At 39.7% G+C, this 12763-nt stretch overlaps 1 protein-coding gene across 2 annotated transcripts in view; it reads left to right on the plus strand.

The window, feature by feature from the left end:
• Nucleotides 1-12042, plus strand: part of STAC (SH3 and cysteine rich domain) — a 145835-nt gene extending 133793 nt beyond the window's left edge. Inside the window, exon 11 of one of the 2 annotated variants that reach the window (XM_003781788.3) lies at nucleotides 10242-12042. In XM_003781788.3, the coding sequence (XP_003781836.1) occupies nucleotides 10242-10340 (99 nt within the window). In that variant the 3' untranslated portion in view covers nucleotides 10341-12042. The remainder of the gene's footprint in view (nucleotides 1-10241) is intronic. The other variant, XM_012805314.2, reaches the window with a different exon arrangement.
• The last annotated feature ends 721 nt before the right edge of the window (nucleotides 12043-12763 follow it).

A 12763-nucleotide genomic window follows, 5' to 3' on the forward strand; every position in this document is an offset into this window, starting at 1 on the left:
TTGGAGACAAGGTAGCTTGATGACCTCCCAGTAGAAACAAAAGAGCAGGAAGCTTTAAGAAACAGTGATAAATCCCTGAAACACATAGACCTATCAGATGGAGAAGTGAAGAGATCTAGGAGAAAGGTCACAGATCTTTGAATATGGTGTCAGCAACTTTTTTTTTTTAATTTTTATTTATTTGCAGTTTTTGGCCAGGGCTGGGTTTGAACCCGCCACCTCCAGCATATGGGGCCATGTGTGCCCTACTCCTTTCTGAGTAGAGTGCCATGGCATCATCATAGCTCACAGCAACCTCTAACTCTTGGGCTCAAGTGATCCTCTTGCCTCAGCTTCTCAAGTGAGTAGCTGGGACCACACACCTGGCTAGTTTTCTATTTTTAGTAGAGATGGGGTCTCACTTTTGCTCAGGCTAGTCTCGAACTCCTGAGCTCAAACAATCCATCGATCTCAGCCTCCCAGAGTGCTAGGATTACAGACGTGAGCCACTGCACCAGCCTTGTGTCTCCATCTTGAATGATAGTTTTTGAGCAGTAAGCAAATGAGTTAAATATTAGTGACAGAGTGGGCTAAGTGCAGGTGCCTATAATCCTAGCACTTTGGGAGGCCAGGTCAGGAGGATTGCTTGAGGCTAGGAATTCAAGACCAGCCTGAATAACATAGTGAGACACTGTCTCTACAAAAAAATTAAGGTTTATAGCAACACACCTATAGTACTATCTACTTGGGAGGCTGATGCAAGTGGATGACTTCAACTGAACCCAGGAATTTGAGGCTACAGTGAGCTGCCATCAGGCCACTGCCCTCCATACTAGGTGACAGACCAAAACCCTGTCTCCAAAAAAAAAAAAAAAACTGATGACAGTGGTAGTGAAAACTTAAAATGAGGAGAAAAAGATAAAAGGGAAAGTTTAAGGGCTTTTTCTTTTCCATTTAAATTTTACAATATAAATTTACAAAAACTACATTTAAAAAGAAGCAACTTTTAAAATATGCAGCCTTTTCTTTTGACGCCAATACTATAAAAGTACACTGGGTTGCTATAGTTTTCCTGGGCCTAAACTTTGCATGTGTTTGTGCAATTCTTGCATGCACACCCACAGCCCATATCCCACCATTGCTGTGTCTAATTGAGTATCTGCTACTTATATAAACACAAGAACCCCAAAAGGTATATGACATCTAATGATTATTTGTTACTAAAATCTCTAATATCCTTAGGAAATTGGGTCCTTGGGCTTCATGGTTTTGTCCTGGTTTTATAGTTTTACTTGAAATTTGCATTCTTCTCTTTTATAAAATGTGCTTACATGATATGCCCACGTAAGGACCCTGCATTTTGCAAATTGAACCACCATTCTCTTACCTTATTGTTTGTGGACAGAGTATATATTTAAAGAGATCAAGACCTTTCAGTATCCTAACATGAAAAAACCATTCTTAAAATTTCCTTTTTCTTCATTTCCTGCTCAAAGTTGTTTGTTTTCCCAGGAGCTGGCCTTTGCCAGCATATCATTTGTCTGCACACTCCCCAAAGAAGTAACAGTAGAAGCCAACATATGCTTATAGAGATTAGTGACATTTAAGGACTCCCATTAATGACAGCACTGCTGGGAAGCCCACCATCCTCCCACTCATGGAAGATTACACAGATCGCTCTGCCTCTAGAAAAAGTATATGCAAACCTCTTACTGCCTATTTCTCTCTGGATTATGATATAACCTGTTTTTAGGGCTGCTCCTTGAATGATAATCTTTTATTTCCAGCCCCTGGTTCACAGGAAAGGAAAAAAACAAATCAATACTATTCTGGGCATTGTCATAATAATTGTTACTAGCATCATTATTAGTCATTGTTTAATAATGTCCTATATATACATCATATATAATACTTGTAAAGCTTATATTTTATTTGAGGTTGCACACTTGCCCTATGAATTGTATAAATTAATTTTTCATTATTTCTGTTGTTAAAATGAGGGAACAACTGCTCATAGCAGTTATGCGCCCTCCTCAAGGGGCAAAAACCTGCTAAGTGGCCAGGCTGCCACTCCAAGTCAATGCTTTCCACTGAGCCATGTGACAATACAAACTCTGGACAGCAAAGAGAAGTTGGTTCCCAAAGAAGGTAAGATGCAACTGTCCAGAGGTCCCCTTGAAAACAAGATTTTGCTCATGTGGACCTTTATTGAGTCATTCTTGATTCCAGGCAATGGAATCCTCATCATCAGACTGAGATCCCAATGCCATACGTGCCCCACAAAGCAAACAGGCAAACTGCTTTAGTTCCATCACTTCAACTGTCTCTAAGTTAATGCAGGTATAGCCTCCCAGTTCTAAAAATCTGGGAAGTCTTTTGAATAAAATAAATTTGAGAAGGATGTTCATCTTTATTACCAAAGTGTTATCAAATAATCTTACTGGGATATTTGAATGTTTTCTCAGAAGAAATCTTATGCTTCCCCATTTGAGATTAGACATTGTTTCCATGCTATTAAAATACAAATCAGTGAATAAAAAAAATACAAATTAGTGAAACAGATGTCAAACTGAAATTTGCTCAAGTTGATCAATTTCCAAAAGGAGAACATCTGCTCAGTGCCTCCTACCAACTTCTTGAAAACAAGTTCTTTGGGAACAGGCCTCACACCTGCATGTTCCATCTGCAGTAAACATGGTGGTTAAAACATGATGATTAAACAGACCATCTGCTGGGGTTTGAGATGTGGAAGAGGTGAGGCAAACAACCCAACTGCTTCAGCTAGACATGTTCAGGCTGCAACACGGTACATCCCCCTAAACCTGGAACCAAATGAGTCTTCCCATAATTCTTTAGGAAAATGCTTTAATCCTGATAATTGTTCTGTTATGGTGTTTGGATTGCCTCACCTGGGGATCAGAATTTGAAAGTACTAATTCCTGGACACCCTACCCCCCACCCCAGACTTGCTAAATCAGAACCTTTCAGGTAAAGACAGCAATTAGTGTCTTTTGTAAACTCCCAAGATGTTCTGATCAGTGCTGAAGTTTCAAAATGACCTCAGTTGTTTGTTTTAAGATGGAATTTCAAGCTGTCACCCTGGGTAGAGTGCCCTGGCGACGCAGCTCACAGCAACCTCAAACTCTTGGGCTTAAGTGATTCTGTTGCCTCAGCCTCCCAAGTAGCTGGGATTACAGATGCCAGCCACAACGTCCGGCTAGTTTTTGGCTGTAGTTGTCATTGTTTGGAGGGCCCGGACTAGATTCGAACCCACCAGCTCTGGTGTATGTGGCTGGCGCCTTAGCCACTTGAACTACAGGTGCCAAGCCGACCTCAGCTGTTATCATCTCATTCTTGGTCTTATAGTTGTTGTGACATTTTCATTTTATAGTTAGTAGGAGGCACTGAGGTTTCTTTACCTATACACAGATTCTGTTTTCAATATTTATCATTGATATGGCAACCAATTTTTGTAATACATTAACCTCTTAAAAGAAAACTTGCATTGAAAACAACTTATTATTAGAAACAAATTTCAAAATTTGTCTCCACTTTAGTGTCCTAAATTATTTTAGTAAAACATTCCAGACAATACTTGTTAATTTCAGGGAGTGTAATGTAGTAGAAAGAACACAGATTCTAGTGTCATACAAAAACGGATCTCTATATTGTGCAGTTTTGGCAGTCACCTCTGAATGTCAACATTCTTATCTGCAAAATTAGCATAATGTGTAGTATCTCCCTCTTAATGTGGGTATGTATTTTGAATCTGGTCACATGTGTAGGTTGAATCTTGCCTAGCACAGCATGAGGCCACTGTTGACACATAACAAAGGTCATTTCTCTGGCCAGTGTCAGCATTCAGAGTAAAGCCTAAATGGGAAATTCACCTGCAGTGGTTAATGCCACCTAAAGTCACCCACTAAGTACCAGAAAACAGCCAGTATGATATTTATAACCCTAACAATATAAAGAGACAGATGGTCATTAACAGACGAATAGAAGAAATTTGATTCTGAAAATAAATGCAATGCATCTATTTGATTAAATCACATTTCTACCTCTGGGGTTAATCTGCCTCATAATTATTATATTATTTTTTCACAGAGCTCTTATTTCCAAATAGAATTAAATTATCCATTTGTTATGAACATAGCCAGAGTTTGCATTGACATGAAGAAACTGTGTTCACTTTTTAAATTAAAAAAAAATCTTTGTTAAATCAACTTTAAACACCATAAAACATTTCTTTAAATTGATCTATGGTTCTTTTGTATCTATAGAACTATTTCCATTGATTCTTTCTTTGTGTCCTATCAAAGCTTTTTTCAAAAAATAATCTCTTCTTAGATTTTAAAATTAAAATGCATTTATTATAGAGAAAATTTTGGAAATAGCATTTTTAAAGCTATAAAAATAAAATAGTGAGCATGAATAATTCAACATTAAACTATTATCAAATAAACACTTTAGTGTATTTCATATCAAACTTTTCTTTCTATTTATATTTTGATATTATATTCTATTTAGGTGGCCAACTTCAGTAACATAGTCACTAAATGTTCATCAAAACACAATTTTTAACAAAGTTTTATTAGAGTGTAGCATATTATACTCATCTGTATATGTATTATCTGTGACAGCTTTCATGCTAAAACTCAGCAGCTAGGTTGAGTCATTGCAACAGACACTATATGACCTGCAAAGCCTAAGATATTTACTAGTTGGTCTTTAACAAAAAAAAAAAAAAAAAAAAAAAAAAGTTTGCCAATCCTCTGTCTAGATAAACAAGAATATATTTAAGTATCCCATATTATTGGATATTCATAGTATTTTTAATTATTATTGATAACTTCAATGGATATCTTTAGACCTAGATCTTTTTCCCTAACTCATTTCCTTAGAATATATTTTACAATTTATATTCTAAATAGGTAAAAGACTTTTACAGTTCTTGATACATACTGCCAAATTGCCTTCAAAAAGATTATGCCAACTTACACACATACCACCTATTTACAAGAATATTCAGGTCACTGCAGCCTTCCCAGAATTGAACATTACTTTTTATTATATCTTTCATTTTGATAGTCGAGTACTATTTCAGGTTAATCTGCATTTCCTGGATTATTAGAGAGATTGCTACATAGCTCATATGTAGCAAGCATTTGTATTTTTTAAATAATCTTCTTTTGTACTCTGCCCATTGCCTCACACTATTAAAAAGGGTTTTTATTGTTTAAGAATATTTACAACTGGTCTAACATATGTGGCCATGTTTTCCCCAGTTTATCACTGGCCTTTTGATCTTAAAGCTTTTTTTCCAGAAACTTAATAGTTCTTTGGTTTCACCTCTAGTTTATCACATTTCCCTTATAGTTTTAATCTTTCCATCTTTTTCCACTTCTTTCTCTAGCTCTACTTCCTCTTCTAAGAATGTTTGAAGGTAGTCCCCATTTCACTTTGGTTTTCTGAAGTTTCAATTCAGTCTTTTCATTGTTTCTTACATAGATTTTAACTTAGTATTTATTATTTCCCTGAGGTATTTTCTTCTCAGCCAACCCCTTTCTTCTACAGCATATTTTCTTTGCATCTCATTACATTATCTCTTCACTGCAAGAATTTCCTTATAACATTGAGGCCAAGTCTTCCTTTGGCCTACTATACCCAGACATATTTCCCATAATATCTTTTTATGTTTTAGTAACAGTCTTGATCCTTTCATCTGTGGCAGGCAGAATAACAGCTCCCCAAAGATGCCCATGTCATAATCTCCAAATTTTAAATGTGTTACTTTATGTGTCAAAAGGAACTTCATAGATGTGATTTAGTTAAAGATCTTGTGATGGGGAATTATCCTGGATTATCTGGGTGTCCCTGTGTAATCAGAGGGGTTCTAGAAGAGGGAGACAGGAGGGTCAGGGTCAGAGAAGGCAGTGATGATGGAAGCAGTAGTTAGGGAGAGAGGAATATTTGAAAGATGCTATGCTGCTGAAGGAAAGAGCTGTGAGCCAAGGAATGCAGGTGGGCTCCAGAAGCTAGAAAAGACAAGGGAAGCAGGTTGTCTCTTAGAGCCTCCAGAAGGAATGCAACCTGATCAACACTTTGTTCTTAGGACTTCTAACTTTCAGTACTGTAAGATAGTAAATTGGTATTGTTTTAAGCCATAAAATAATGGAGTATTTTGTAAAGGCAGCAATAGAAAATATTCCAAATTTCATGCAAAAAGGACTTTGCAGATATGATAAAGGTTAAGGACCCTGAAAGGGTGAGATATACTAGATTCTCTAAGTGGGGAAAAATATAATTACTTTACCACTTAAGAGGAGAGAAATTTATCTGGCTGGAGTCAGACAGATGTAGCAGAAAAGGGCAGAGAAGAAATGAGGCAGAAGAATAAGTCAGAAAGAGATAATGTGGGCAAAGGACTCAACTACCACTACTGGATATGAAGATGGAGAAAGGGGATCACAGCCAAAGGAACAAAGGTGGCCTCTAAATGTCAGGGTCCCACCCCAGGGGCAGGGTCTGCTAAGACCTGTGGAACTGGCACAACTGACTGAAGAAATATAAAGTTAGGGATGAAGATAAAGAAAGAGACACAAGACACATAACTTTCAAGGTGGGCACTCAGGGTACCACCACCTGTTCATGGGCTCCAGTGAGTAGCCTTGAGTCTTTGTTCTACACGGCTTTTATTGAAATCTCTTTGCTCAGGTGGTAAACTGAGGGAGGGAACAAAGACACTAGCAGTTTCTCTGAGTGAGTATATCAGCTTCAATTGTTATTATTATTAACTTTAAGGATTTGAGCAATTTTGAGGAATCTGAAACTTGAGCCTTCTGTGGGGGAAGCATCCAGTCTGGAATCACACACACAGATTCCTAGGGAGGTGTTAAACTCTGCTAGTTCACTGTGGAGTAAAATGCCACTAGCATTAATCTCCTCTGAGGAATCAGTGGGAGAGTGGCATTTTCCTCTCATCACCACCACAGAGGGTTTTCCTCTGTGATAAGGGATGTAAGCCCTCCTGCCCATATTTCAGAGTTGGAGATATTCCCTTGGTCTCTGCCCCAGTCAAATGCAAATCTCCACAATGGGTATCTGCTTGTCTTTTTAATAGGCAGGAAATGACCTAGAAGATGTATTTACTCTAGGTCTTGCCATAATCTCTTTTATAGCCATTATCTTCCTCAGAGTGTTCACAGACTCAGCAGGGTATTTGTGTAAGCCTTATCCCCAATAGGCCAGAGTTTCAGAAAAGGCCAGAAACTTGTTCAGATAAGAAATTTAGCAATGGCTGGCTTAAAGGTAAATTAGCTAACTTTTCTTCGTTCTGACTCCTTCAGCTTACTTTTTAATTTTCCCTTTTTCTGGGAGTGTCCTACCCTGCCAAGAATGGGGTCTTTGGTCCCCATTCTGCCTGCATCTAGAGGCTAACAATGACCCCTGGAAAGGATGTAGAGATCTCAGCCCTACAGCCACAAGGAACTGAACTCAGTAACAACCCAAATGAGCCTGGAATTAAATTCACCCCTAAGCAAATAAAAAGGAAAGAAAGGAATAGACCCCTACTCACTCCTTGATTTTGGCCTTATGAAACCAAGACAGAGAAAACCAGCTGGAGCCCACCATACCTACAGACTGTGATATAACAAACTGTGTTGTTCAAAGCCACTGAGTTTGTAGAGATTTGTTACAACAGCAATAACAAATCAATGCATATCTCAAATCATAAAACTCAAATTGACTCAATCTCAAAGGGTATAGTTTACTTCAATTACAGGGGTCTGATACAGGATAGTTTTGGTAATTTAGTAGCTTGATCCTATTAGAGAACCAAATTCTTCTACCCTTCTGCTCTGTCACCATTGAAATGCCAGCCATCTCCCTTAGTGGTCACAGATGGCTGCAAACACTCCAAAAATCCCTTCCAGGCAGATAAAAAGATTTTCTTCCTAATGCATCTTTTGTAAGAGAAAAACAAACTTTCCCAGAAGTCCCATAACAAATATTTCATCTTGTTTTATTGGCTGGAGCTAAGTGCCATGCAAACAACTAACAGAATCCCTAACATGGAGGATAGAAACAGACTCAGATCAATTAGATTACCAAGGGATGGGGCAGTGGTATAAGACTCTTAGCTCTGCCCAGGATCTTAGGGTTCTGAATCCTTGCCCAATTCTATTTATTCAGCATCACCATGATAACAACATCTATGTGTGCATATGTCAGTAAATTGTTCTCAAATTTGATTTTTTTTCCTGTTATTCAGTCATATATACATAGATCATGAACACATTTATGCATACGTGGGGTACAATGTGTTGATTTTTTTATACCATTTGGAGTGCTTACATCAAACTAATTAATATAGTTTTGCTTCATTTACTTGATTACTGTGTTAAGACATTTATGTTCAACACTTGATAGATTGAGCATGTACCCTTGCAATATGCTCCATAGGTGTGGTCCCATGATTTTTTATTTAAGTATTTAAACTGAACACATTTTCAGTAAGCACCAAGAACAAGCCCATATCAGAAAGCAGGTGTTTGGCTTTTTATTAATGCTAACTGGTTGGACTTATACTAAGGATTACTGAATTTTAGCACATTTCAATAAGGAAGAAAACATAAATGTTTTGATAGATTTTAAAGGTAAATCTTCCTCTCGAGGCATTTTGGGGGGGGGTTCCTTCAAGACATATACTCCTGCCCATCACAGGGGCCTCTCACCTGCAGTGTTTCTGGCATGGGCAATGGCAGGTCTCAGCTGTTGAAAACCTGGTGGTTTCCCTTCCTTTGGGGGTCATCTAACCCATCAGGCTCTTGTTGGGCATAATGTGATCTCTGGGCTATTTATCTCTTGCAAGTATCTGACATCTGGTCTTTAAAAAGCAGTCAGCACATCCTTCGCTCATCACTTCACTTTACCACCTGAGCCTCTGTCTAATCAAGTTTCTCATACAGTAGATTTCTGAAACATGAGTCAGATATACATGCTAGTCTGTTGTATGCCCCAGTCCCTCAGAGGTCACAAATTAAGCTCTTTAAGTGTCCCATTCCATGTGACAGAAGAGCCCACTGTGGTGGTTTCAGCAGGAGTCTTGCCCAAGTCCCTTTTACTAGGCGAGTGCGCCCATCTCCTAGGTGCTATGTGCTCTCCTCACATCACCACTGCCCTTCTCAGGGAGGCCACATTGAGAGAGCAGGAGCTGACTTGCCTGAAAAGTTATGCCTTTCACACCCCAGGTTAGCCCGTGGTCCATGGCTGACCAACATGGAGTTCAAAAGGCAGGACCCTTTGCTTCAAAGTGAGATAACTGTGATGCAAGGCCTGCTGCAGAGCACCCCTGGAGTCAGGCTGGGTTGGTCTCCAGCTGAGACCCCATTCTTGCTTGGCTCCCTGCCCTGTCCCATTCTGCTTCCCTCCCCTCCCCCCTTCCTGAGAGCACCCACTGAATAAATTACTTACACAAAGATCCCTGCTCAGACTTGCTTCTAGGGAGCATAGCCTAAGACAAAACATACCATCCATGAAAGCAGGTGAGGCAGGAGAAATAAAAAACATCCTAATAGTTTTCTTCAAAAATCTCTCCTAATTTTATGTCTGGCCACATTCACTCTTCCATGCTCTTCAGTGGCCTATAAGTGGTAAGTGGCAAAGGTATCCAAATTTTATTGCCTCCTTTTTTAAGTTTAAAAAAAAGACTGGACTTACTTTGAAATATGGAAAATGTCAGCATCTATTTGCTTGGGGCCAGGAATGAAATAGTTCCCTTTGACCTCCTGATACTTCATGAGGTACATATAAAATTCCCAGCACATGATAGGAATGATAGCTGCTATTTTGGTTCTTCAACATAATTGCATTGAGAACTCTGCTTTCTACATGTTCCATGCATGTAGCATGCTGTATAGCTAGGCTAGCATGTAGCTAGGCTCTGTGATAAACATTATCTCCCTTCATTCTTAAAGTGACTCTTCTAGGCGTCACAGTATTATTAATCCACACTTTATGGTTCTTATTCACAAAGCTAAATATCAGAAAACATTCAATGCGTGGGCCTACTTCTGAACCAGGTTTATGCCAAATTTCATATAAAATCTTTTTCTTACAGTGCCAATTTCCCACCCTGAAACTGCTGTCCCTTTTCCAATTTGTTGTCCCTACAACTTTGGTCAGTAGTGATTCAAACAGTGTGCTAGCTTCTTTCATGTTGACACTTAAGTCTTGTTTTGCTTTTCCTTGACATTCAGATCTGTGTGAGTTCTGAAGAAGAACAAGACGGCTTTATCAGAGTTCTCAGTGGAAAGAAGAGAGGCCTTGTCCCCCTTGATGTCCTAGAAAACATCTGATTGCTGACCCCACCTCCTTTTGCAGTGGGCTAGCTCTACTGTGATGCTGATACCATCTGCCTCATCTCACACTGTGTCAACCAGAGGAGCTGCCACACTCACCTGGCCCCCAGGAAATAGTGGGAGAAGCCTCAAGGATCTGAGACTATGGAGTAACAGTCCCCAAACAGAGGCCTACCACACAGCATCACCAGACTGCCCAAGGTGGGGAAGAGGCTAAGAGAGGGCCTCAGGGCCAGTGCCTGCCTGGCAGCAGCAGTGGGGCTATCCATTACAGTTTTCCCCCAGGACCTGGCTCCCTCCCTGTCCATGTGATGTCAGTTAACCACATGGACAGTGCTCCAGGTTGTAAGGTGGCCCCAGTACAAGGTTCAGATCCATGTAGCCAAGTGTTATTCTGGTTCCAAACCCTTGTTCCCAATACTGATCAATCAGCATCATCATGTTTCAGAAACCAGGAAGTCTCTCTGCAGAGCATCAGGAAGGCTGGCTCTCGTGCCCCCAATATTCCAGTGCCCCCCAATCTCACCCCTTACTTCGTGATTGTGCAGTCCAGAGTGGCTGGCCTATTCTTTTGGTCCCTTTATTCTAATGAGTAAATCCTGGTGATGTGCTTTGGATATGAGGACTACATTGACATGGCCCCATCTGCAAAGACCTGACCTGCCCAAAGATAGCTGACAGGCCATCCTTGCTACTGCTCTGGTTACCAGCATAAGTGACAGAGCAGATAGGAAAAGGATGGAGAAAGAAGTAAAGTGGGGAAAGATTCATTATCTATTAAAGATTATACAGCTCTTTCAGTTATGAAGTCTTTCTTGAAGGAAATGGATCTGGGGAAAAGGATGTGGCAAAAGGTAGCCATTTTCATTTCACATCCTCTGTATTAGGGGCAGCATTATTTCCTCATGCCATCCTTTAGGACTTCATTTTGGAGGTTGAACCCACCTTGCAGGGAACCAGGAACATGGAGAGGAATCAACAACAGCATCTTAGAAGAAACGCAGCCAAATTGGAATCTATTATTCTTTAGGACAGCATATTATATAAACCCTAGCAGATGTAAAAGGGAAAAAGTCCTAAATGTTTCATCCCTCTGAAAACAGAGGAACTTGGGACCTATTTAGCATTATCTAGGGGAATCTCTTGTTACCCTGCATTTGTACTAATGTTTACAAGAATGCAATATACTGTGATGCCTTCCTCCTCCAGCCGCCTCCTAGCATTCAAACTTGCATCCTATTAGTAATGAATATGGTTAAATTCAATTCACAGTGACCTTGGAATCAATGTCAGTTTGATGTATTTTGTTACAGAGCAATAAAATCATTGTAACAATGGTTTTTAAAAGACTTAAGTGGATACATCCTGTGCATGTAAGCATTATTTCCCAAACCAAAGCATCATTAGACTCTATTTATTTCTTTTTTTTACTTCTCAGTGTGAAATTGGGAGCTGAGAAGGTATGGCTGCTGGTTTCACAGAAGTTTGGATGCCTTAGTCTCATTTCAAAGCCAGCATCCAGAATTTCCTCCCTCTCTGATTCAACCTGCAAAACCAGGTGTACAAAATCAAGATGCATTCTTTGAGAACCAAGGTAGATAATATGATGATGGCCTTTCTGTGTAATTGGATGCCAAGTAATTTGCCTCTAATTCAATATTCCATTTAATAAAGACAACACAGTGGCTGGAAGGAGCATAGAAACATGTGTCCTGATGTCTTTCTTCTGTTGTGATGTCCACTGAAGTTTTTTGATGCAGTAGTATCATATCATATGCACATTTAATTTGATTTTAAAAATCACTTTGCCTTTTGAAGTTGACTAGAGGATATGGTTGCCAGCCTTCTAGGAAGTCCCCCCACTGTGACTCCTGACTTCTCATATTCTTGCCCTCCCCCACATACACACATTAAATCAGGGTTGGTCCTATGTAACCAATGGAATGCAGCAGAAGTGGTACTATATGGCTGTCTAATTCCACTTTCTGTTGCTATAACAGAAGACTGGATAATTTATAAAGAAAAGAAGTTCGTTTGGCTCATGATTCTAGAGGCTAAGAAGTCCAGAACACATGGTGATGGCATCTGCTCAGCCTCTGGTAATGGTCACATGCTGTGTCATAACATGGCAAAGGAGTGGAAGAGAAAATAGGTGCGTGCAAAGAGAGACCAAACATGAAGCAGCCTTGATTTTTAATAGTTCACTCTCACAGTAACTAATTCAGTCCCAGGAGAGCTAAAACTCACTCACAAGACAGCATTATTCTCATGAGAAATCCCTTGCCATCACCCAAACACCTCCCATTAGGCCCCACTTCCCAACACCCCACAAGGGCAATCAAATGTCAGCTTGACTTTCAGAGAGGACAAACCATTCAAACCAGGGCCATGACATCTAAGGATAGGTCAAAAAAGTCCTT

This window comes from Otolemur garnettii, unplaced genomic scaffold, assembly GCF_000181295.1.
Source record: "Otolemur garnettii isolate 467f Iridium unplaced genomic scaffold, OtoGar3 scaffold00002, whole genome shotgun sequence".
Lineage (NCBI taxonomy): Eukaryota > Metazoa > Chordata > Mammalia > Primates > Galagidae > Otolemur > Otolemur garnettii.